Consider the following 26671-nt stretch of genomic DNA (forward strand, 5'->3'; position numbering starts at 1 on the left):
GTCCTTCACAGGGATATCCACTAGAGGCTTACTTCTTTTAGTTCTCATCCTACCTGTCTGATTGCTCCTTCTTACCTTTGTTGAATCATTCCCTAACTGTAGGTTGTCCCCAAATCTCTGTCCTAAGCTTTTTTCTCTTATTCTGCACACTCTTTCTTGATTACCACAGTTTATCTGTTTCAGTGATTTCACAGAGCTGTGTATTCAGGCCCTGTCTCAGGAATTTCGGTCTGATATCACTAACTGCTTATTGAACATTTCTAACTGGATATTCTTATGACATCCTAAATCAGTATACTAAAAACAGAATTTATTATTTTTCCCCACGATCTCAACCCTCTTCCAAACTTCCCTATTTCTGTTAAAGATGTCAACATTCTTCCAGTTTCCCAGTTAATTAATCTCAGCGTTATCCTTAGCCCCTCACTCTCCCTTACACCTCATATCCTATATACTCAATTACTATATACTGTGTTTCCACTTTTATAATATCTTTCACATCTGACCTCTCCTCTCTACTCATAAAGCTCTTTATCACCAGAATTCAGGTCCTCATCACCTCCTACTTGGATTAGTTCAGTAGCCTCATGGGTTTTCCTGCCCCAAGTCTATCACCATTCTAATCCACCCTACATATTGCTGTCAAAGTGATTTTCCTTAACTGAAGATTTGAACACAAGACTCTTCTGCTGTATTCCAGTAGCTCTCCCTGTTGCATCTTAGATCAAATAAAATCATCTCTGTTTAGCTTTAAAGCCCTTCACAGCCTGGCCCCCAACCTGTTTTTCCACCCTCAGTTTTACAACCATTACAGAGTCATAGAGACTAGAGGTGGGATGTCATATATGAGAAACAGGGAGAAGGCCAATTTGGCTAGATCATAAAGTACAAGAGGAGGAGGAATTAGAGTGGTGAGAGACTTGAGTCAGGGATACAAATTAGAAGGGAAGAGCTTTTCTGATCTCAAAGAATTGAGAAGTGTAAGCAATGTGTATAGATGACTTTTTCAAGGAATTTGGCTGAGAAAGGAGAGATAAAACTTAAAGGTATGGTATAGTTTAGTGAAGGTTTTTTAATAGATGGAGAAGACGTGGGCATATTTAAAAGCAGTAGGCAGCAAACTAATAGATAGGGAGAGCTTGAATATTTGAGAGAGATGGAATGATTTAGACTGTATTCTGTTAGGGAAAATAGAATGGCATAGGATCAAGTGCAATTGTAAAGAAGTTGACTTTGGCAAGAAGGACCACTTTATGGTGAAGAGACTTGGTTGTTGTTGTGTTTGTCCTTCATTCTCAAAGAGGACCATGACATCAGGGAGATGATGATATCTTGGAATTGACTTTGATTTGAGTGAGGGAGGGCTGTGCAAGGTCACCAGCCTTACTTTCTTCTCCAGAGCTGTCTGGATCCAGTGGCCAGATATTTATCAGGACAACTGTGGATGGCTCCCAAGGGACTTGGAAAAGTAGGAAGGAGTAGGAGATATTATTCATTGATTCTCATTCACTGTTTGCCCAAGATACAACATATCTAACTTTTAAAAGGTCTTTGCCTTCCTTTTTTGCAATCTTTTTATTGTATTTTTCTGTTTCTGAATGGGACACATTGAGGTCCTCAACTTTTGTGGTTTTGTTATGTATTTCTCCCTGTAGTTTGGTTGGCTTTCCTGAAAGTACTTAATATGCCATTCGATTCATATATTCTAAGTATTGGTAGTATTTCATTATCTGTGGCACCTTTAAGCATAATGTAGCTTCCTTGCTTTTATCCTTTGTAACCATGTCTGTTTTCACTGTTTCCTTGTCTGAGATCATGATTGACAACCTTTGCAAACATTTTTGGATTGATATGCTATAATAAATTCTGCTCCAGCCCCCCAATTCAGTCATTGTACATCTTTATGCTTCAAATCTGTTTCTGGTAAACAACATATTGTTGAAATCTGCTTTCTGAGCTATTCTGCTACCTTCTATTTTATGGATGAGTTCACGATTATGATTTTTAATTGTGTTTTTACTTCCATCATCTCCTCTTACAGTTTTTGTCTCTTCTTTGCCTCTTCCACCTCCACTTTACAAAGAGCAAAAGTGGAAAAGTAAACAGAATGGGGTTGATATTAGTAATCCATAATTGATAATTGAAATGGTCTCATTCCATTTCTTTGCCCCTCCTTTCTTCACTCAACTTAGGCCCCCTCACTGATTTTTATATTCTCTTTCCATATAATCCACCTTTATGATTCATTTTCCGAAGTTGAAGTTTGTTTTGTCTCCCTGGTTCCATCCTTTCTCTTAAATTTCTATTTCCCCATTCACTTTTCATGCTTATTTCCTTTTCCTCCTTGTAAACTAAAGTGTGTGTGTGTGTGTGTGTGTGTATGTGTGTGTGTGTGTTTTCAGCCCTTCTTTCCCCAGGTAGTTCATGAGATGCCTAATTTCCCCAGTTCTACCTTCATGGCTTTTTACCCTTTTTATGAGAGCTCCTTGAGAGCAGGGCCTGACTTTTTATTTTGTTTTATTTTTGCTTTTCTTCATAGTACCACATTTAGTATAGTATCTGTGTGCTTAACACAGCACTTGGCACATAGTAGGCACTTAATAACTATTAGTTGCATGATTAGTCCCAGTTATGAGTAAGAGTTAAATTGCTGCGCCTTCTTTATATCTTTCTTTGACATTAACTTTTCCCTTCCTTTTCTTTCCTTTCTTTCCTTTCTTAAAAACAACAAAATAGAACCAAAACCACTTTTAAGCTGTGTGTTTAACTTTATTTTCTATGTGAACCTTGGGAGTTTGAATGAATACCTTTGTCTTCTCCACATATTAAAATGTTAGCACTTGATCATCATTTATTCTCCTTTGTATACTCAAGTGTAGTTACCTTTCCAAGTTTGTCTTGTCTCATGTTTTTATTTCAAAGATTCAACTCAAATCTGGTCTTTTCTTTAGCAATACTCATAAGTTCTTTTTTCTTTCTTTATTAAAAGTCCATTTTCCCTCAGTGGGATTATACTCAGTTTTGCAGGATAGGTTTTTCTTAATTTTAAACCTTTGTATTTTACCTTTTGTTATGTGGTATTCCAGGATTTCCTTTTATTTAGAAGAACTGAAGCTTATCCTTTTATGATCCTTGTGGTGTGTCCTCGAAATGCTTTCTTTCTGGCTTCTTGCAATATTTTTTCTTTGACCTGTAAGCTGTGGCTTTTGGCTATTCCTGGGCATTTTCAATTTTGGGTTCTCAAGGTGAAGATCATTTTTTTCTTTCAAATATTAGCCACCTTAAAGGTTATTATTAACAGTTTAATTATAAAACTGTGTACTATGCGATAGTACATACAACACATCTTTTAAACATATTTTTATGGAGAGTTTTTTGCAACAGTTTCTAATCTGTTAATTATTTGAAAGTGCTCAGAATCCATGTCACTCAGCAGATAGATAATACCTTTGCTAAGAGAAGAGACTGGTGGCAAATTCCAGCATCAGTTTAAAGTGAAAGCTCAGTTGTGAAACATTGCAGAACGGGGGAAAGTGGTGGTGGGTGTGTGTGTGTGTGTGTGTGTGTGTATGTATGATCTCACAAAAATGGAGAAAAGCAATTTAAAAAATCAGCTTGTACAAACCTTGGCATAAAGTCCAGCAAAATCAGATTATCATGGGAACATTTGTAAAAGAAATTAGAAAGAGGACAACAGATGTTAACGTCAAAATATAACAACTCTGATCATGTTTTTATGGTAGTCTAGTCCTATCGATGAAAGTAAATTCTGCTACTTTAAAAACCCAATGAACTACTTCAGAAATTAGTATTGGCAATTTAAGATCATGAAGTTGATAAGAATTACAGTACCTGATCAAATGCATATAGAAGATATCCTTGCTGGAAATGATAATTTTAAGGAGACTCAGGATTTGATTTTTAAGGTATCTCAAGGGAGGCTTCCAGCTTTTTGGTGCTTTTAACCAGAAAAGGACAGACAGGTAGTTATTGGAAATTATCAATCCATAGCTGATCTCTCATGTCTATAAAATTTTTAAGACTACTTCACGGTATTTATTGAAATGTATTAATAACTGGATTCTTGCAGTCATTTATGTTTTTAAATTGTTGGTTCATAAACTATATTATAGCTTACTATTTTACGTAAGTGCATTATTTATCAAAAATTTATTAAATACCCTTTTTATGTGATGGAATGTTAGGAATTGAAGGATTTAGAAAGACATGATTCTTGCTTTCCAGGAATTTAAAAAGTTAGCAACATTATTTAAGCTTTCACTGTACAAATTAGCATTGCACAAATAGAAGGAGAAATTAGAGTGATATTAAAGAATTGATCAGAGGAGAAAGTGCCTGGAAATGGATTTTGGAAGAGGAAAATGACACTGAGAAGAAATTTTGCATGGGAAGAATATAAGACAACAGCTAACAAATATTATTCAGAAATAACTATGATTTGAAAAAGGAAAATAAAAATGTTAACATGTGTTTGTCAAAGGTTAGAGAGTGTTGGGAATTATAAGACCAGAAGATATAGGTTCAAGAAAATCCATAGTTTCTACTTTTGTTTAATCGATAAAAGTCATACTTCATAGTAAAAGTATGATTTTAAGAGCTATTTGAACAATGAGGAATATGGGTTAGTGGGTAAGAGTAGAGTAGAATGAGGTAATGAAAAAAGAAAAACTTTGAACAAATTTCTTGGAATCAAGTGCCATTGGGGAGACTGTGGGACAGGATGATCGTAGGATGGAAGAGAAGATTAAAGAAATGTGATAGCTTGTAATAATAGAATTATAGTTTGAAGTTGGAGGGAATCTAAACTATCACATAATCAGAGAGTTGGAATTGTCCATTTAGTTCAACTCATACATAAAAGGAATTTGTAGTAATTCATGACAGGTGGGCATCCAGCCTCTGCTTAAAGACCTCTAAGACTGTGGATCGATTCACCTTTCAAGGCAGCCCATTCTGCTCATTAATAGCTTTCCTTGTTCTGAAGGTTTTTTTTTTTCCTGAAATAAAGTCTAAATTTGCCTCTTTACAACTTCCATCCATTTTTCCTGGGTATGTCTTCTGGGGCCAAATAGAACAAATCTAACCCCTCATCCACATATTAGTCCTTCAGATTCTTAAAGTTAATTATCCCGTGTCCTAGGAATCTTTTCTTATTTATGTGGAGTACCTTTAACAAAGCTTCATATGACAGGAGCTCAAGGCCCATCCTAGTTGCCTTCCTGTGGACACTATCTTATAAACAGCCTTTAAAGACTCCCGAGCTTCAGGGCTAAAAAGGACCTAACGAGCAATGGTGGCCCCTTCATTTTATAGATGAGGAAAGTGAGGCAAAGAAGTTAAATGACTTGTGCAAGGTAACAGCTAGTGTCAGAGACCATATTTGAACATTTTTGTTGTTGAGTCGCCTTTCAGTAGTGTCTAACTCCTCATGACCCCTTTTGGGGTTTTCTTGGCAAAGATAGTAGAGTGGTTTGCCGTTTCCTTCTGCAGCTCATTTTACAAAGAGGAAACTGAGGCAGACAGGGTTAGATGACTTGTCCAAGGTCACACAGCTAGTGTCTGAGGCCAGATTTGAACTCAGGAAGATGACTCCAGGCCTGGTACTCTATCCACTGCATCATCTAACTGCCCCAGATGTGGACATAGTTTTTCCCCTTTCCAAGTCAATACCTCTTATAGATCACCCCTTATACTGTGGTACCTAGAACTGAACATACTACTCTAGATGAGGTCTGATTAGGGTATGGTACAATGGGATTATCACTTTTCTATTCCTGGATCTATGCAGCTCAAGATCACATTAGTTTTTTTGGCTGCCATTTCCCTCTCTGATTCATACTGAATTTGCAATCCACTAAAACTCCCTGTTTTCAGAATTGCTTCCTAACCATGCCTTCCTCCATATTGTACTTCTGAAAGTATTTTTATTTGTTTTTTGTCCCCAAATATAAAAATAATCCTATTACATTTTGATGCCCTAGTACAGGGTGGGGAACTTGCAGACTCGAGGCCCCATGTGGTCCTCTAGGTCCTCAAGTGTGACTCTTTGAATCCAAACTTCACAGAACAAATCCCAGGATTCGTCTAAGGGTTGCACTTGAGGACCTAGAGGGCCACATGTGGCCTTGAGGCCACAGGTTCCCTACCCTTGCCATATCCAGATCTCCCTTGGATCCTCATATTTTCATCAGTTATAATAGCTGTCCTTTTCAGCTTGGTCTCATAAGCAAAACTTGGCGAACATGCCATCTGTGTCTTAAGTCATTAGTCAAAATGGAAACAGCACAGGGCCAAGCACAGATCCTTAGGGTACTCCATTGGAGATATTTTCCACATGGACATTGAACCTTTAACAACTACTCTTTTGAGCTTGGCCGTCCAACCAGTTTTGAATCCATCCAATTGCATCATTACTGTTTAATCTATATCTCTTCCCCCTTTTTCAGAAGAATTGCATTATTGAAAGCTAGGCTTAAATCTAGGTAAAGTATAGCCATGGCACTCTCCTAATTTACTAATCTTTTTAAAATCAAAATGAGATTAGTATAACTTGTTCTCAGTGAAGCCATACCTTTATAATCCCTGCTTCCCTTTCTAGATGTTCACCAACCATCTTTTAAATTATACATTTAAAAATTTTCCCAGGACTGTTCTAAAACCATTATAACCAAGACCATCCTCTTCTTTCTTTTCAAAATCCAGAAATTTGCTCTTCTCTATTCTCATGGTTCCTTTCCCTTTTTTCCATGATCTTTCAGATATAACTGGTAGTGGCTCAGCAGCCACATCTCCCTGTCCTTTCAGGACTGAAGGATGTAATTTATCTGGGATTAATAACTAAAACTCATCAAGGAAAGATAGATGCTTTCTTACCATCTCTTTATATGACTTGGTTATCAATTCTCTTAGCTATTTTTGTTCTGTTATTTCCAGTGTAAAGTTAATTTTCTAAAAAAACAACAAGAACTGAGCGGGTCTGCTTTTTCTGTTGTCAGTTATTATTGTTCTATCTACCTCAAAGAAAGAACCTATTTTTGATCCTCCTTTTTTCCTTTTGTTGTCCTTGCTTACTTTGGACAGCCTCAGCTTATTCTGAGCTATATCATTATTGAATTAAATTGAATTGAATCTTAGAGATTATCTAGTGCATTTTAGAGATGAGGAAACTGAAGCCCAGAGAAGTAGTGATCAAGTAGGTATTGAGTGATTGAACTCTTGTGATTGCTAAATTAATCTGATCTTAAACTTAAATCTTTTTACTGGTTAGGCAAATGATGTCCAAAGAAGTCAAGTAATCTTGAACATGAATTTGGAATTTCATTAGGATGATTAGTGTTTTAGTTGAAAGGATCTTATTGGCCAACATTTATATAGGAACCATTTGCTTGAAAAGTCATAACCCACTTTATGTTCCATATCTATGTCATTAAGGGACTGATTATTTGGGTTTTTTTTCCTTGAACTTACGTATATTTGTATACTCAATATCTGTTTAATATTTTATTCCTAAGGGCCGGGCGATGTAGGCCTGGAATTTGTTTTCGTCTATTCAGCAGACTTCGATTTCAGAATATGTTGGAATTTCAGACCCCAGAACTTCTGAGAATGCCACTGCAGGTGGGAATTTGATTGAAAACTTTGAACAACAGAACTTAGTGATACTGAACATGCTGATGTGACTTACTTTTAAGAAAACATAATTACAAAAATTCTAAACTCACAAAGCAAATGTCTTAGGGAGTATTTATTTGCATTACAGAAGGAAAATTCATCCTTTAATGTTCTTTTAAAGTTAATGCTATCATTTCTGTAGTAAATTTTCAGTAGTTTCAATTTATGGGAAATACTTTATGTACAGCTTTTCACTAGCACGTTTCTTAAGTTCTTTTCTCTATTATTCTCTTAAGTTTTCAATTGTTTTAGAAAATAAACAGATAAAGTCATTTCAAGTAAAAGAAGCTTTGTTAGTTTTTTAAGGGATAATGCCAAAAGTATATTGGTTCCCTATGTTCTAGTATACTAGGTCATCTATGTTCTAGTATACTAGGTCATCTTTTGTTATCAGTCGTTGCCACTTCAACATTGTAGGAAACCTGATCTTACAAAAATACCTTCCCCCCTCCTCCCCACCCATTCCTGGTAGGTCAGCCAGCCCTTCTTTTTAGGCACTTTTCAAATTCTGCAGGATCTGCTTTTTCTATGCTTATTGCTACCACATAAGATAAAATCTAGAATTTAATTTAAAACCATATATTTTTTAAAATTTTATTTGAAAAGATATATACTGCTTTGGCAAGTGGGAAAATTCCAAAAGTCAATGTTAGAAATTAATTTTATTGCTTTTTTCAAAATATGTTTGCTGATTTTGATTTACAGGAGCTTTGTTTACATACCAAACTGTTAGCACCTATTAATTGTCCCATTGCTGACTTTCTTATGAAAGCCCCAGAACCTCCACCAGCTTTGATTGTTAGAAATGCTGTTCAAATGCTCAAGGTAAGTGTCTTAATAGTATTAATCTGTAATTGCTTTTGTACTCTCTTGTATAAAGCTGTACCTGTTAAAAATACATTTTTATTGATATCTTTTATTTTTGTATCACCCACATTTCCCCCTGTACCCTTTCCATATTCCCCTCCCAGAGAGAGCTGTCCTATATAACAAAGAGTATTTTTTTAAAAGAAAAAAGAGGAAGAAAAGACAACTGGCAAAACCAATCAATATAATGAAAAAAATCTGAAAATATATGCAGTGTTCCACAGCTATGGACCTCCCATCTCTGCAAAGAAGTTGAGGGTAGAAGGTGTCTTCTTGTATCTCTTTGGATCTAATTGTTCTCTGTAATTTTGCAACATTCACTCTGAGTTGTTTTGTAGTTGTTTTTTCTCCATTTACATTATTATAGTCCTTGAGTATATTGCTTTCTTAGATCTGCTTGCTTTACTCTGCATCAGTTCATGTAAGTCTTTCAATACATCTTTATCTTCACCATATTTATAATTTCTTACAGCATAGTTATAGTGCGTTTCATTCATATGCTACAATTTTTTTTAGCCATTTCCTAATCAATAGGCATCTACTTTGTTTTCAGTTCTTTGCCAAGACAAAAAGTGTGGCTATAAATATTTTGATATATATTGGAAATTTTTTTTTATGACTTCCTTGAGGTATATGCCTAATAGCTTTCCAAAATAGTGGTAACTCTTGTAATTCATGTTATTCGTGTACTTCATACCTTTAACAATAATAAGCTAATGTGCCTAGTGCATGCAATCCCAGCTTGACTATATGCCTTTTTCGTCACCTTTGCCCTTTTGCTGGGTGTGAGGTAAAATCTCAGGGTTGTTTTGATTTCCTTTTCTCATGTTACTAGTGATTTGGGAACATTCTTTCATATGGTTAATAAAAACTTTTCACTTTTAAGTAAAAGTATGATGATAATCAGTATTTTACATCTTAAATGAATATGGTGTTTTTGAAGCAAATTGCCGTATTTCTGATGAGAAGATAGAAGAATAATATCAGTCTTCAAACATTTGAAAGGTTGCCATATGGTAAAGGGATCAAACTTTATATAGCTATAGAAGAGTTAATGGAATCACTGAATTATAAGGAGGTAGATTTGTCTCAGTATAAGAAAGACATTTCTAATGCCTAGTGGTGTCCAAAAAAATATAATGTGCTCTCTTATAAAGAGTCTCCTCACTCAAGGTGTTCGCTAAGACTTGATGAGCCCTTGTTAGGGATCTTGTAGACAAGATTTGTGCATTGATAATGGAGTTGGACTAGCTGACCTTGAAGGTTCCTTCCAACTCACATTCTATGAGTATGGGAAATAGCAGTAAAATATTTTATTTTGTTTTCTTAAACATGGGTATATAATTTTGTTTAGTATGATTAACTGGGTATAACTAACATGCAGTTAAACTTGACTGTGTCATTTATTTAGACAATAGATGCCATGGATACCTGGGAAGATCTGACTGAGCTTGGATATCATTTGGCTGACTTGCCAGTAGAGCCTCACCTTGGTAAAATGGTCTTGTGTGCTGTCGTTTTGAAGTGTCTGGACCCCATTCTTACCATTGCCTGTACTCTAGCATATAGAGATCCTTTTGTGCTACCCACACAAGCTTCTCAAAAGCGTGCAGCCATGCTGTGTAGGAAACGTTTTACTGCAGGCACCTTTAGCGACCATATGGCACTTCTGAGAGCTTTTCAGGTACTGTCATTATTATTTAATGTGTGGAAAGAGTACAGGTTTTACAGATTTCAGGTGTACATAATATGGGGGAGAAAAAACTTAAAATCTCAAAAGTGTTTAGTTACATTTACCTTATGTTATGTATGTCATTCTGCTGAAGTCCTATGTTGCACATACTGCATGGTTGGAAGTTATATGGTAGTGTGATAAAAGCTCTTATAGTAAACTGCAAGAAATTTGAGATTTAGCCCAGTGGTGTCTTTTGAGGACTAGCATGCCTAAATTTCCAAAAAAATTCATCACCAGAAGGTTGACCATTAGATGATGGATATTTTTGATTACAGAAATTCATGAAATCATCTACTAAGGTGTAAAATACTTATGATATATATTTGTTAAGGAGAAATACCTGCACTCATGAAATCACAGCTCTTTTAAAGTAGTTAAGTATGTGTTACCTTAACTTTTTTTTTTTTTTTAGTAATAGTCATCTCAAAAAATAGGACAGCAATAGCTGGTGCATTAAGGAACATTAGTATCCTTTTTTGCTTTAATACCATAGTCCTTAGGTAGGTAGTGTTATATAGTGGCTACAGGGCTGTTCTTAGATCCAGAAATAGCTGAATTTGAATTCATCTTCTGCCACTTATTAGCCCTGTAGATCAACCGCAGACAGCTCCCCAAGGCCAAGTCAACAATTTAATCTTAACATTTATTTAGCATGTGATGTGTGCCAAGGAACTGTCCTAGGTACCAGGTAATAAAACAGTCCCTTCTCTCAAGGAGCTTACATTTTCCTGGGAGTGTAGAAGATGTAAGGTAAGCAGATACATATTTTATTTGAGCATAGGAAGAGCACTAACAATCGGGGTAGTGGAAAGGTCAGGAAAGCCTGCCGAAGGAAGTGAAGTGGCGCATGAGCTTTTAAACACCAGGGATTTTAAGAGGTAGAAAGAAGATGGAAATTCATTCTAGGAACAAGTTCTGTACAAAGGCACAGAATGTTAAATTTATGAAACAGAAGGTAGGCCCGTGTGGCTGGAATATAGGGTTACACCAAATGGAAATAATGTGAAATGATCCTGGCAAGATAGGCTGGAGTCAGATTGTGAAGGGCTTCAAATGCCGTATCGAGGAGTTTGTATTTTATTATGGAGATAAATAGGAAACACTAAAGGTTCGTGTCACAGTGAAGTGACATGACCAGACTTGTGCTTTAGGAAGATTATTTTGGCAGTTGTGTGGAGCATGAACTAGAGAGGGGAGAGAATGGAAGCTGGGTGTCCAGTTAGGAAGCTGTTATATTACACCCAGTGAGAGGCAGGAGGCTTGAATAAAAATGGAGTCTTTGTGAGTATAGAGAGAAGAATGGCATCAGAAGACATGGATCAGCAAGATTTGGCCATTTGGACATGTGGAGTGAGGGACCACTAAAGTCAGGGGATAATTGTGAGATTATAAACTTGGATTACTAGGAGGATGGCGGTACCCATAGGCATCATAGGGAAGTTTGGGAAAGAATTAGGTTTATGTGTTTAAGATAAAGAGTTTAATTTTGAGCATGTTGAATTTAAGATGCTTATGGGAAAACCTCTTAGAGATGTCTAGTACGCAGGTGGTTGAAGGGGAACTACTATTCACAAGAAGATCAGGATTTGATGTATAGATTTGGGAGTCATCTTCATTGAGATGATAATTGAATCTATGGGAGCTAATAAATGAGAAGTTGTAAAAAAGAAAAGAGTGTCCAGGACAGAGCTTGGGGAGAATACATTTTTTTTTTGCTCAAATACCGGAGTCTTTAGAGAAGTAATATGATGTATTGGCTTCATTTCTGCATTTAGACTTAGGAAGGGCTGAATTTTAGTTCCATCTTTGAAATCTGTGGTAGTGCAGAGTATTTGGGAGGAGGAGGGTGCTTAATAATATCATCAGATCAAGAAGGACCAGGATTGCCATTGGATTCAACAAGTAAAAGATTATTGAAAACTTTAAAAGATACTAGTTTTAGTTGTTTTTTTCCCCTAGGAGTTTGGCAGATTTCAGGGGTACATAGTATGGGGGAGAAAAAAACTTAAAATCTCTAAAGTGTTCAGTTACATTTACCAAGAGAGACAGCTGGCCTACAGATTATCTCATTGTATCCAAACACAGTTATCTGCATTTAGGCCTATGTCTTTATGTTTATGTTTTTGGCTCTTAATATCTTTGTTTGGCATATGTAAGAAATACTATTTCAATACTTTAAGAATTTGTGATTTCAGTCATATTGATCTCCCTCACTAATGTAGATCAAACAACCTTAATGCCTTAATAAATGGTCTTTGCAAGTTGTAACAAGAAAATTAATCATTTTGTTCTTAACCTTCTAATGATGAACCCTTCCCAACTTAGCTAGGCTAGTTCTTAGATGAAAGACATATAATCTGTTGGTAGCCTAATATTTGAAATCTTTATAATTTAGTGGAACCTGCTAAAATTTGTGTCTTATTTCGATACCTAGGAATGTCTTTCCATGATAAGATACCAAGTCAGCAGGCATTTATTAAGGACTTATTATGTGCCAGGTACCGTGCTTAGTGAAGAGTAGAACTTCAGTGGATGATACCAACAATATAATTTTTTAAAAAAGATTCTTATACTCTGTGACTAAAAATATGGTAAAGGAGGGATAACAAAGTAAAATATGAGAAGCAGGGAGATAAACAGGAAGCAACATGAGAAATGGGAAATAGAGGGAAGTAGTATATAAGAAAGAAGATTGTATATTTTGCCACTTCTAAGATAGAAGATGTAGGAGCTTAAGTATAATGTAAAAAACATTGGATTTAGATTGTAGAACCCGGATTAAAAACTCTGCTCGGTCACTAAGCAACCTGGCCAAAACACTAAGGTTCCATCCTGGACATCTTGTGATCTATTTTAACAGTTCGAATATGCGTTCTTTCTTATCATTTTTTTTAGTTTTCTAGTATAATTGCACATACATCTAGTGCCAATAAATAGATCTACATGCAGAATTCTTTTGGCTCATGTGGTGTTTATGGGGCTAGGAATGATTATTGTGTAGTAGAAAATTTACATATGCCTATTACATGCAAAGTGTTATTAACATTATAACAAGCTGCCATCAGTTTACTAAATACCATGGTCTGCCTCTAGGCAGATAAACATTAGAAGGAATATTGAAATAGTGTTTCATTTAGTATTTTTGATCTGAATTTCCCTCTGTTCCCTCAAAAACAGAACTTGGTTGGAAAAGAGGGAGAGGGAAGAGGGCCAAGAGGATTCTGTCATTTTGTGGGCTTCCCACTTTTACTGCTACTCTGCTTTCTGCTGTTTATCAGAGCAGCTTCCATTACTGCATAGGCAATTTACAAAAGTCCTTGCTTTCTAGCTCCATTCAGGGAAGGTGAGAGTTATGGCTTTGGCCTAGGATAGGGTGGCTGCTATAAATTTTTGCAACATGTATTATTTGAAGTTTCATTAGAGATTGGATATTCTCCCAACTTAGGAGGAGGACAAGAGAATGAATCAACTGTCAATCACAGTATAGAATTTTTAGCTTTTTGGAGTAGCAATAGCAGAAAGTAAAAGTGTAATTAAATATTGTTGGACCTTTCCCAACTTGGGAGCTAAGATAGCATGCCTACATCATTGGCGCCCTTCCCTCCATTTAATGAACAGATATGTTAAGGAAATTTTGCTTCATTTGGTAAATTAGAGGATCACAGAGTCATAGAATTTGAAAGTTCAAAGGGACATTACTGATCAACTAATACATGGAGAGACTCCCCCCTTGAAGACCTCTAAGAAGGCCTATGATAATTTTTAAAGGTAAATTAGGTCTTAGTTTTCAGTAATGTTGCTGAATATATTTTAGACGTTAAGTATTGTTGAATCTTCTCTGCAGGCATGGCAGAAAGCACGAAGTGATGGCTGGGAACGAGCTTTTTGTGAAAAGAATTTTCTTTCACAAGCTACAATGGAAATCATCATAGGCATGAGAACTCAGTTGCTTGGTCAGCTTAGAGCATCAGGTAAAGTTCTAAAGTAGTTACTATATTGCATATAAGCACTGGCTCATACTTAGGATGTTTTTAGCAGTCACAGCTTATTTTTGTCATGCAGTACACACATCAGGTTGCACATATTAGGTTTAACAAACTGCTTTGTGGAATTTTACTTGTCTGTCCTTAGTCTTCTCATTTTTAATTAGTATTAAACATCTGAAATTATGATATATCTGCAAAATAACATGTACTCATCCACTTGTGACTGGCATTTTCTCTTTCTCCTCTCTCCCTCCCTCCTTCCCATTTTTTTTACTCCCCATAAACACACATCTTGTAGCAAATATTTCATGGTCAACATTTTGACTGAGAAATTGTAAAAGTTAAAATTCGCTTGTTCCTTCCAGTGATGAAGGTTACTGCCACACTTCCATGCTTTCTCATCCTGTATGATTCTTATCCACCTTCTATGTGTTTGCCAAAGGGGTCTAACTGATGTGCTAAAGGCCTTCCTTGTCTTCTCCTGACATTAAGAAAATAACAGTGGAGCACTGTGGCTGTCCATCTGTCTTCCTTTATCCTTTTCATGTGATATGTTTTTATGTATTTCCTCTTTTACTCCGTTTTTTCTTCCATGTTTTTCACTGGTCACATAGCCTGCTCACACCCACCACATGTTTCTCCATTGGCCTCAGAGGTATTTTCAGTTCTTTGAAGACTTGTATTTTGTGTCTTATTGCCTTACACCACCACCAGTAGAATGTTGGTATTAAAAAGATGGGCCTTTATTTTCATGGGAAGCCTTGGAATTATAAAAGCAGCTTTCCCATTTCCCAAAGGCAATCCAGGCCACTCTCTACGTGTTCATCTATTGTCTGAATCATTGCATTGCGTATCCAAGATATATATATATATATATATATATAGTGATAGATGAGTCCTGTAGGTTGTCCAAATACGAGTCATAATTTGGTTAATAGATAATCTTCATGCACTTGGTCTTTCCTGTGTGAATGATCAGGTCTTTTTTTTTTTTGAGTGGTTTTGGCTCTCTTCTAGGAGGTATCACAATAATCCATGGCTAGATACAACTAACACAATGTCATCTGCAAACATTAGCATCTGGAGTACTTCATTATCCTTCTTCAACTCACACTCAGTGTTGAATCTCTTCCATCATAGTGACAAACACCTATGGCAAGCATAGATTCTCGTATACCTCACCAAATTGAGAAGGTCAGGGAACAGACTTATTTTTGTTATATCTTTCAAGGAATCTAGAATTATTATAATTTTTGGGTGGGATATATACCTTGTTGGAAGAGAACTTTTAAAGTGGCATTTTGCTTTCCTAAATCAAATGCGTTTTCATAATCCATAAATAAGCACAATGGGTTCTTGTATTCTCTACGTTTTTAGTCAGTTATAAAATAGTGAAAGATGTGACCCATTGTTGAATATTGCTTACGAAGCCTGCTTGTTCCTTACTAATACCCTCATCAAGGATGCCCTTCATTTGAGCAAAAATGACTTTCATAAAGATTTTATAATGATAGGAGGGAAAGTAGTTATAGATATTTTCTTGGCCACCTTTATTATTAATGAAATCTGAAATTTTTCCAACACCCTTGAGCGTTCCCCTCCTTCAGCTCTCTGGTTTATTGATTCCTGAAAGCCCTCACAGTTGTTTTACTTCTAATACGTTTCTCTTTTATATACACATTGTCCAGTTCTGCTGCTTTTCCAGTCTTTGTTCTGTTCATTAATATTTCTGTCTCGGGTCAGCTAGGTGACACAGTGAGTAGAGCACCAGCCCTGAAGTCAGGAGGACCTGAGTTCAAATTTGGCCTCAGACACTTGACACACTTACCAGCTGTGTGACCTTGGGCAAGTCACTTAACCTCAATTGCCCTGCCTTCTCCCTTGCAAAAAAAAAAAAAAAGAATATTTCTGTCTCGTCTATAAAGATATCTAAGACTGTGGTATTAGAGTGTTGGCTCTACTTTTCTTGATGTGTTATCTTGATCTTTGCAGATTATTTCCATTTTTCTTCCATTTGTTACCCTTCTTTTTAGTTTCATTGCATTAAAGTCAATAAGTATCAGTGCTTGTTGATTGGAAGATCTTATCAAGTTCTTCATAGAATTTCTCTACCCCTTAATCTTTTGTAAAAAATGTTGATACATAAATTACAATTATTTTCATGGTGTTCTTTTTGCATGAGTATTAGTATATAAGGTGACCAACTACTGTATAAAATAATGTTTCTTATTGCCTTTGGGCATACAGCAAAATCAACTCAATCTTCTCTGCTTCTTTTCAAGGAAAAACTAACCTCTCCCTTTATTTAGCTGCAACTTCCTTCTTATGGTCTTTTTTATAGCAAAGATTATTAGGTTTCAGCTTTTCTAACATTGTCCATTCAGTTGTCATTGACAAGAATCTCTCATTTAGAGTACTAACAGCTAAGTTAAGGCTGATAGATGGTCTAAAAACTGATTCTTTGTACTTTCTGCTACTCTGCCACTGTCAGTGCAGAAACAGAAGGAGGTAGTCATGGAACCAATGACTTTTATATTTTTGTTTCAGTGGTTGCTATGGCTAAATACCTAATTACCAAGCAGCCAGCTCTCTAGTAATAAGTTTCTCTGTATTTAGTTACATTGATTCCTGAATAACAGACTCATTCTTTTTCTGGGGCAGTACTTGAAGAATTTCCAGTATGGTAGAGGCTGTTAGAACTTAAGTTCCTATGGTAGAGTCTTTGAGAACCCAGCATCACCACAAAATAGAACATTGTGGAAATTAAAATAAAATTGATAAAGATTTTAAAAAGCACTTGATTGCTTTATGGCACCATGCCTTTTTTTCCCTTTTAGAGAACATTTAAATTTCCATTTTCCTCTAGGATAATTACTTTGAATCAGTTATTGAGGATTGAAGTTCAGTGAGGAAAAATACTCCCAGGCTTTAGATTACAGGTTAGACAAAAGAAAGATATGCTCTTGTTAGGATGAAGGAGTAGAGCTTAATGATGTGTTGAATGTGGAGAAAGGGAAAAAAAAAGTTTTTGACATTTCACTTTGTGTTGTAGCCATTATATATAGTTTACTTTGATCTGGAGAAACGTTCAGTTACCCATTTGTGGCACCCTTTGGTAGCACCTAGTAACTAATTGGTCAAGGACTAACATTTCAGATAATAGAAATAGAAGAGATCTTGGGACATCGTTTAATTCCGACTATTTACCTTCATCTTGGATGACCCAAAAATATGTTATAGAGATCATAGAATGATGACATTTAAGAAAACATGTCATCACACCCACTCATTTTATAGATTAAGAAACAATCCCAGAGAATCTATGACTTCATTTATTAAGATTACAGAATTACTTTTTGAAATGCTTTTTCCTATTTAAAGGTTTTCCAGAAAAGGATATTCCATAAATTCACATTATTTCACATTAATTCACATTATATGTGTGTATGTATACGTGTGTGTGTGTGTGTGTGTGTGTGTGTGTGTACACACACACATATTTGATTTAATGGGTTGTAGCTTTTATTGTGAGAAAGCTTTTGTTTAGTTTGGGAATCATTTACAAAGTATAAATGGGCTTTCTCCATTCTAGGTTTTGTTAGAGCACGAGGTGGTGGTGACATTCGGGATGTTAACACAAACTCTGAGAATTGGGCTGTGGTTAAAGCTGCATTGGTGGCAGGCATGTATCCTAATTTAGTTCATGTGGACAGAGAGAATGTAGTATTGACAGGACCAAAGGAGAAAAAAGTACGGTTTCATCCAACTTCTGTTCTCAGTCAACCTCAATATAAAAAGGTAAGATATATTCTTGATTTCACTTTTAAAATGCAGAATGAATAGGATAAAATTAGCTTCAGAATATGAAAATGTCAGGAATTGGTTTATTTGACTTCTTTTAGAGTTGAAACGTTTAAATATATGAAATGAAACACCAGGAAAAAGCATATTTGATGGGATGACAGAACTAGAGTGATTGCTGTAAAATAAATAAATTATTTCATTTAAACTCATGAAATGTTTCAGAATTCTGATAATAGGGTATATGTTAGCATACTTATGTATTCCATGAGAAAACATCCACATTTTGAAATATTTCAAGTAAACTGTGTAATAGTTAAAATATTTTTATAATTTTTAAAAATTTTATTTTTAATCTATGGAATAAAACAATAAAAAAGGTGATTATACATGAAACTGCAAATCTGCTGTGCACAACTTGCTATGCCTTTCAAATATACAACAAAATTATCGTGTAAATTTCTTTTTTTCCCCTTTTCTTCCTCTCCCCACCCTGCCCTAGAGGTAGCTACCATTAGACACAAATAGATACAAACATATCTAAAATTACTCTATATATACTTCTATTTATCTTTTTATCTAATTATCTTTCTCTGGATGCAGACAGTATTTTCTTTATATGTTCTTCAAAGTTAATTTGGGTATTTATGATAACAAAATAACTTTTTTGCTCAAAGTCTTTCTTAAACAATATTGCTGTTACTATAGGCAAAGTTCTCTTGGTTCTGTTCATTTCACTCTTCATTATTTCATGCAAGTCTTTCCAAAATCATTGAGTTCATCATTTCTTATAGCACAATAGTATTCCATCACAATCATATACCACAACTTGTTCGGCCATTCCCCAGTTGATGGGCATCCCTGCAATTTCCAGTTCTTTGCCACCACAAAGAGAGCTACTATAGACATTTCCATAATTGATAAATGGTCAAAGGATATGAATAAGCAGTTTTCCAGTGAAGAAATCAAAGCAATTTATAGTCATATAAAAATACTCTAAATCATTATTGATTAGAGAAATGCAGATTAAAACAACCATGAGATTTTATTTTATACCTACCAGCTTGGCTAATATGATAGCAGGGGAAAGTGAAAAATGTTGGAGAGGATGTGGAAAAATTGGGACACTATTTCATTGCTGGTAGAATTGTGAAATGATTGAAACATTTTGGAGAGCAATCTGGAATTATGCCCAAAGAGTTATTAAAGTACCCTTTGACCCAACAGTGCCACTTCTTGGTCTCTTTCCAAAGATAGGTTTATAAAATTTTATAATTACATATTTTAGTTTTTATAATTTTATGTAATTTTATTTTTTACACTTTTAACAGATTCCTCCAGCTAATGGCCAAGCAGCAGCTCTTCAAGCACTTCCCACGGACTGGCTTATATATGACGAAATGACCAGAGCACATAGAATAGCCAATATCCGATGTTGTTCAGCTGTGACACCTGTCACTGTTGCAGTATTTTGTGGACCAGCTAGATTGGCAAGTAATGCTCTTCAGGAACCTTCATCTTTTAGAGGTAAGTATGTGCTGAGTTAAATAAAACTCAGTAGTTGTAATTAAGAGCTTTTATTAAAACAAGAATATTGTCAAGTGAAAAATCAAACACAGTAGCTATCGTTATGTGTGAAGTGCAGTGTAAACATTTACTCCCTTTGTATTTCTTCATGAGACAAATATATTCCCAGTTGGTAGGTCATACTGTACTAGAAAGACTTGGAGTATGATCCCAACAACAGAATAAGTCACCTTTCTGGGGACCTATCTAGCTAAGTAGCATCATTAGCAAGTCATCTGCTCGGTGATAAATTCATTGGACAGGGCAACCAACCAAATAAAGAAAAATACAAATGACCCCTATTCCTTCAGTTTCTGTAAGGCCATTGGCAAGATTCCAGAAAAGTAAGCAGAGGATGTTAAGAATTACACAGCTTTTAGACCATCTCTCCAATTTGACTTAGCGCTGAATGTGAAATCTTTGTCTACTGACAAAGGAGTAGCTACACTACTGGAAGAACTGAATCATAGCTGTGACAACATTTTCATTATAAATAAAATCATTAAAAAAGAAAAGTGCCACATGAAAATGTAAATAAAGGAGTTGATGGAGTGACTTTTTATTAGGGGTTCAAAGGCAATAAGAAACATCATTTCAAGGGACATTATCATTTCATACAGTTTTGATTATAAGTATTCACAAAAAGACAACCGTGGAAACAATTTTAACTTCTACACCAGTGTATATTTCTGAGGACAAAGTCATAGAACAATTCTATGAAGAATTTGCTAACTCTCCAAATCAGACATGTATTTTGATACTTACTAACTTCAGTACAAAAGTGGAAATAGGGACAGTGTGACATCAGTGAAAAATATATTGGAAGGTATGGATCTGGAATAAGTACTAAGAGAGATCAAAACTTGTGGTTCTCAGAGTTAACCTGTGACTTCACATCATAAATGCTTTCTTCGAAAAAAAGAAATTTAGAAAGCTAGGGACACAGTGAGCACTAAATGACATCCCATCAAAAAAATGAAAATGATTTTGTTAACAGGAAATTTGAACTGACATTGCTTATATTGGAGTAATTTCTAAATTAGCCATCTGTATATTCAAACCACTAATTTATGAGAGCAAAGATCAAAGTGAATACAAAGCCAAAAGGAAAGTGAGAAAATTATGGTATGCGTTAAAATAACTCTAACCTAATTTTTTTGAGTAAGTTTTCAATGTTAAAAATGGGATATAGATGGACAAAAGAACATCGATGCTGAGTATAGTAGTTTCCTTTAGAAGTTTCGCTGATAGACATAATTGCCAAGGAGACTGAAGAGAGACTAAAAGAGATAAAAGAGACCAAAAGAACCTAAAAACTGCTTTCATTAGATAATAATTGAGTTACTTGCCAGGTAAAAAGAGAGTAATTCGAGAGCAACTGCACCAGTTAGCAATAGAAAATCTTACTGAGATCAGTGGTGGTAGCCATTATTGCTTTATAAAATAGAGAGAAGCTGAAAAGTTAAACAAATTTTGAAAAAGCTTGGCAAAGATTGAATTGAGTAGAGTCATCCTGAGGGCATTTAGGAATAAAACTAGAAGAACAATATAACAGAAGATGGAGAAAAAAATTTATAATAAATTGTTTTCACCATGAAGAACAGTGGAGCCACCACTAATATCCCAGTCCTGGATGTTTTTATTGAGTAGGTAGAAATGCCATTAAAGAACCAGTTTAGAAATTTATTTTTCAGTTGTTCAGTCATGTCTGACTCTTCATGACCCTGTGGACAATATTATCTATGGAGTTTTCTTGGTGAAGATACTAGAGTGGTTTACCGTTTCCTTCTCCAGTTGATTAAGGCAAACAAAGATAAAAGTGACTTGCACAGGGTCACACAGCTAGTAAGTGTCTGAGGCCAGATTTGAACACAGACCTTCCTGACTCCTGACCCAGTGCTCTATTCACTAAGCCACCTAGTTGCCTACTAGGGAAACACAAGTAAAGATTCCAGGCCCAGCGCTGTATCCACTGAGCCACCTAGCTGCCTCAAGTTTGGAAATACCAATGAGATTAGATAACGTGTGCATAAACAGTATCCATGCTGGTGGTAATACAATTGTGAGAGTGTTAAGTCAATAAGTATCACAGCTTATTTGAAGAGAAGGTACCAAAGACATGGTAAAATCTTGAACTTTATAAATAACAAAAAAAGAAAAAGCTCAGAACAACAGCTTTTGACTTAGGTGCCTACTTTCAAACTCACATCAGGGGAATCTTTGATGGATGATACAGGTAGGGTGTAAACTGCTTCCTTAAACAGTGTTCTACAATAGGTCATATCTTTACTATATAATTGACTGAAAGACATATACATAAAATCTCATTGTGCTTAGCCTGTGGACTGTTAAATAAAAAAAGAATCTTTTGAGTAAGTAGCATACAAACCATAACCTTAAAGACTGTCTTTGTAAAAGATCTTTCTCATACATACATCAAAATTGTTCACAATGCTTTGAAAGACATAACAACAAATAATATTTTTATAACACTTTTAAGATTTATAAAGCATTTTATGTATATTATCTTTTGTTCTGGGTCAGAATGAAATAGTATAGGAATTCTCTGAACAGCTTCATAAGATCCTCCAAATCAAATCTGTCTACACTGATACTTGGTGATTTCAGTGGAAAGGTAGGAAAAGGTGAAAATAGAGATAAATGTATGGGAAAGTATGATTCAGGAGAAAGAAGTGAAATTGACCAAAGACTTGGAGATTGTACAGAAGCCTTACATCTCTATATCATGGACTCTTTCATCAAAAAAAGAATTGGTAGGCACTGGACAAAGTGAACATGAAGTGGCTTCATAATTTCTGAGGTACTTACAAATGAAAAGGACAAACATGGGAAAAGCAGCCAGATTAAATCAAGTATACAGTTACCCCTTCCACGTCGTAACTTTCCCCATTGCGGTTTCAGTATATCGCAGGTTGGCATGAGAAATTAAATGTAAATTTTGCAGGAATTTTGTAGAAGCTGCAGGGTAACATGTGATGGCCAGCAGATGACGTAGAGCTATGACCAAATACTTAACCCAAATTTTACAATAAGTATTGTAAACACCCCATAATAGGACAAATTCAGTCTTCTTCTCTGGTACAAAGGGAGAGCCAAAGAATTTTACATTGATTTTGCAGATCGCAGGGGCACCATAACCCTAACCCCTGTGATGTAGAAAAGGGCTAATTAGCCCTTTTTCAAGAAACCTGTTTTTGAGGTATTACAGTTGAAAAGGTATTGAGGCAACAATTCACAGGTTATTTTGAGGAGAAGATACCAAAGGTATGGGAAAAGATCTCAGAGTTTTTTGATGTTAAAAAAGATGCATATGCCTACTTTTCTGTTTATTCAAAATGTTTATGAGGGTCATCTTAGGGCAATTGAAGGCACCCTTGATGAGGGTACAAATAAGGACCGAGAAGCTTTCACAAGTGATTTCTCACAGTGAACTATAAAAAGTATAAAGAATGACATCTTGTGCTCACTATTTGTTGGTTTTGGAAAGTTATTCAACTTCTTATTATTGGGGTGGGGGGGAATGCCACATATACCTGATGACTAAAAGGGAGAGAATGACTACAAAGAAAACACAAGTGAATGCTACAAAATTATAAAAAGCAAGCATGACCCCAAAGAAAAGCTGCAAGAAGGGACAAAGCCACACTTCACCCCTTTGCAGAGATGGATGGTCCATGATTAAAGTACATTGTATATACTTTTAGACTTTTTCAATTAATCAGTTTGATTATTTTTTTCTTTTTAAAAATGTGTTATTATAGGATGACTCTGGGAGGGGAAGGATTGATGATATAATTGATATATGTATTGATATCAAAATAAAATATAACATAAAATTTTATGATATAACATCATAAAGAAGATGTGTTGTAACATGTCATAAAATAATATATATTGATGATATAATAAAAAGGCAAAAACTTCAATAAAAATTTATTTTTAAAAAATGCTGCCTTACGGGCTCTTTTGCAGTGAGGTGAATCTTGTCTCCTGAATGTGAAGATCATTCAGGATTCCTTGGAACATGTAACAGCAGAAATGACCTTATAATAAAGTTCAGGCATGGTATAATATAGGGAGATACATACTTTTCATAAGTATTCACTGTGATGGAGGATATCCAGCACAGAAGTCCAAGTTGAAGAAGGGTTCCCTATGGTAAAGTTCCCCAAATGTTCCTTTTTAGAGGGTGATATTGTGTTAGTTGTATCCCCAGGTCATTATAGATCTGCCTGGAAGAGATCTATAATCACTTAAGAGTTTGACTTGTCCATCCTCATAAAAAAGCCAAACAGATGAAAAATGCCTATTGTCCTGATTTCACCATGCATCAGCTAAAAAATTTCAGTGTGAACACCCAGTAGAGCTTATACAACAACGTACATATTTGAGTTAGATTTTTATATATATATATATATATATATATATATGTATGTATGTATGTATGTATATAAAATACATATATACACATATAATCTTATGTGTGTGTATGTATATGCGTGTGTGACATACACGCATATACATATAATGAGATGAGCCCAGAGTTAAAAGTAAAGTCAGGACTGGACTGGATTGCTTTTAGGACCTTACAGTGCAATTTTACTAATCCAAAGCTTCCCCTACCAGAAAAGCCCATCTTTTCAATATAAACATTTTGCCAGTGTTGCTAGTATGGCAGCAAGACCTGGAACACCACTTCCTTTAAGAACTAAAGATGAGCGCAGAGAATATAGTGAAAAGGTACATAATAGATGTGAGCAGGCACCTATAACCAATGAGGAACTCTGAAGAACAAGTAGAAAAGATTTCATTAAGTAATATTAGGACAGAAAGAGAAGATGAGCTAGTCATATGTTGAGAAGCAGGGGATGATATGTAGGTGGCCAGAGTGCTCTACTGGCTCTTTTACAATGCCAGAAGCAAGCACATTGGGTGGATCTCTTGTGGAGAACTTTGGGGAGGACATAAATGAAAGTTGGCCTGTATGGATTGTGATCTGCATCATTGAAAGGAATGCCTAAATTTATGAAATCACTGAACATTTTGATGATTTGTATATTGAGATTTCTGGGCCTGACCTGATTGAAGTAGGTCCAGTGGTTCACATTTGGTATTGCAACAAAATGGGACACTCAGACCATTTAGAAAAATTAATTTTACTTAATAATAGCATGGAAAGGATATTCAACAAGGATTTAGCATCTATTTGGTGACCCTGGGCAAGTCACTTAACCCTCTTTGTCTCATTTTCCTCATCTATAAAATGAGCTGGAAAAGTAGGTGGCAAACCACTTCAGTATCTTTGCCAAGAAAACCACAAATGGAGTCATTGAAGAGTTGAATGTGACTGAAATGACACAACAGCAACAACAACAGCGTCATAGAAAGTATATTTAAGAGGGATACAGCATTTATTTAGTTGTACATAACACTCCTGCCTTTGTATTTTGCCTTGGTGGTGAGCTCCTCCTTATTCACTAGGCTTTTATATTTATGTTAATGCATTGAGCCTTAGACTCCAAAACCAATTAAATCCAGAATGAAGAGTCATTAATTTTATGGAAGAAACTAACCCATCCTGTGTGCATGAGATGTTGCTTCTACCAATCCTTTGATGTTAGGTTTGCCACTGTTGTGGAGAGTTCTAATGCAAAATCCAAGTTGAAGTGGATTCCCTAGAGGTGATAAGGACCTCCATCCACTCTTACTTGCAGATGAAATTGTGTTGTGTCAAGTCTGGAGACATCGTAGAGCCACCTGAAGGACAACCATAACCATTCAAAAGAGTTTGGTCTTACCATCCACACAGGAAAAACCACATGGTTGAGTAATGTCTATTGCCCAGATTATGACATGCAGTTGGATGAAAATAGTGCTTGTTCATCAGTGTGTGCTAGGAAATTGCAAAGCTCTTTTAGTGACCCCAAATTTCTCCCAGATACAAAGGCCCATATCTTTGAAACCAATGTTGGACTTTTGGAACATGGAATACTACAGTCTTTCAAGATTTAAAAATGAGTATCACTCAAAGGGCAATGGAAAAGAATATGGTATGTATGAAAAGGCTATAATACATGAAGACAACTATGAAAAATAAAACGATGAAGAACAAGAGTACTATATGTTCTCAGAGACCGGATGACTCAAAAAAGAAAGTGGACTAGTTATCCGAAAAACATGAATAATAACTGGTAGATACTTCAGGTGCTCCACTGGTGTCTTAGTGATAAGGGAAAGAGGAAGGCTATGTCAGGTAGATTATTTGCTTTGACAAATTTGCAAAAGACAAGATCATATTGATTAGGTAGGCATGAGTAATTTGTGATCTTCGTTGTTGGAGGGAAGATACATGAATGCACAGTATATTTGAGTAGTGAATATAGATTATAAAGTTTTATCATGGTTTCTGTAGTTCCAAAATATCTTAAGATTTTTATGTTCGTTCTTGACTATAATAACTGAATTTATATAGTGTTTTAAGGTTTTCAAAATGCTTTACATACAAATATCTACTTTGACTACTTGAGCTTTCCTGAAGGATGTTTGCTTTTCTTCTATCACCTCCCCTCCCATTCCTCCTTGCTGGCTTTTGAGACAGGGAAAGCTGGAAGAGATCTGTCCACATAAATATTTAAGTAAGTCAGGAAGATTTATGTAAGCATGGGAATATTCCTTAGAAATATCTTTTAAGATTTTTTTTCTGCACTGAAATATATGCTAAAATTTTTGTATTTTTTTCTTCCTTAATATTTTGGTTGAAAAGTGGATGGTGTTCCTAATGACAGCAGTGACAGTGAAATGGAAGATAGAACCACTGCTAATTTGGCTGCATTGAAACTGGATGAGTGGCTAAATTTCAAAATGGATCCAGAGGTAATTCTCTCTTAGTAGACTAAATAGGCATATTTGGCAACTTCATGTTTATGTGATTTTTCTAACCAGTTCTCTCCCCGAATGTTAGGAGAGAAACCTTTTCTGTTGTTATTCTCACTGTAGACTCTGT

The 26671-nt window shown here is 35.5% G+C and overlaps 1 protein-coding gene across 1 annotated transcript in view; it reads left to right on the forward strand.

Annotated features, from left to right (window-relative positions):
* YTHDC2 (YTH domain containing 2) overlaps window positions 1-26671 on the forward strand; it is an 89061-nt gene that overhangs the window by 45383 nt on the left and 17007 nt on the right. The window contains exons 18-24 of the mRNA XM_036734275.1: window positions 7533-7638; window positions 8398-8517; window positions 9971-10243; window positions 14139-14265; window positions 17873-18078; window positions 19413-19608; window positions 26432-26541. Of these exons, the coding sequence (XP_036590170.1) occupies window positions 7533-7638; window positions 8398-8517; window positions 9971-10243; window positions 14139-14265; window positions 17873-18078; window positions 19413-19608; window positions 26432-26541 (1138 nt within the window). The remainder of the gene's footprint in view (window positions 1-7532; window positions 7639-8397; window positions 8518-9970; window positions 10244-14138; window positions 14266-17872; window positions 18079-19412; window positions 19609-26431; window positions 26542-26671) is intronic.

The sequence above is a fragment of the Trichosurus vulpecula genome, chromosome 1 (genome assembly GCF_011100635.1).
Source record: "Trichosurus vulpecula isolate mTriVul1 chromosome 1, mTriVul1.pri, whole genome shotgun sequence".
Lineage (NCBI taxonomy): Eukaryota > Metazoa > Chordata > Mammalia > Diprotodontia > Phalangeridae > Trichosurus > Trichosurus vulpecula.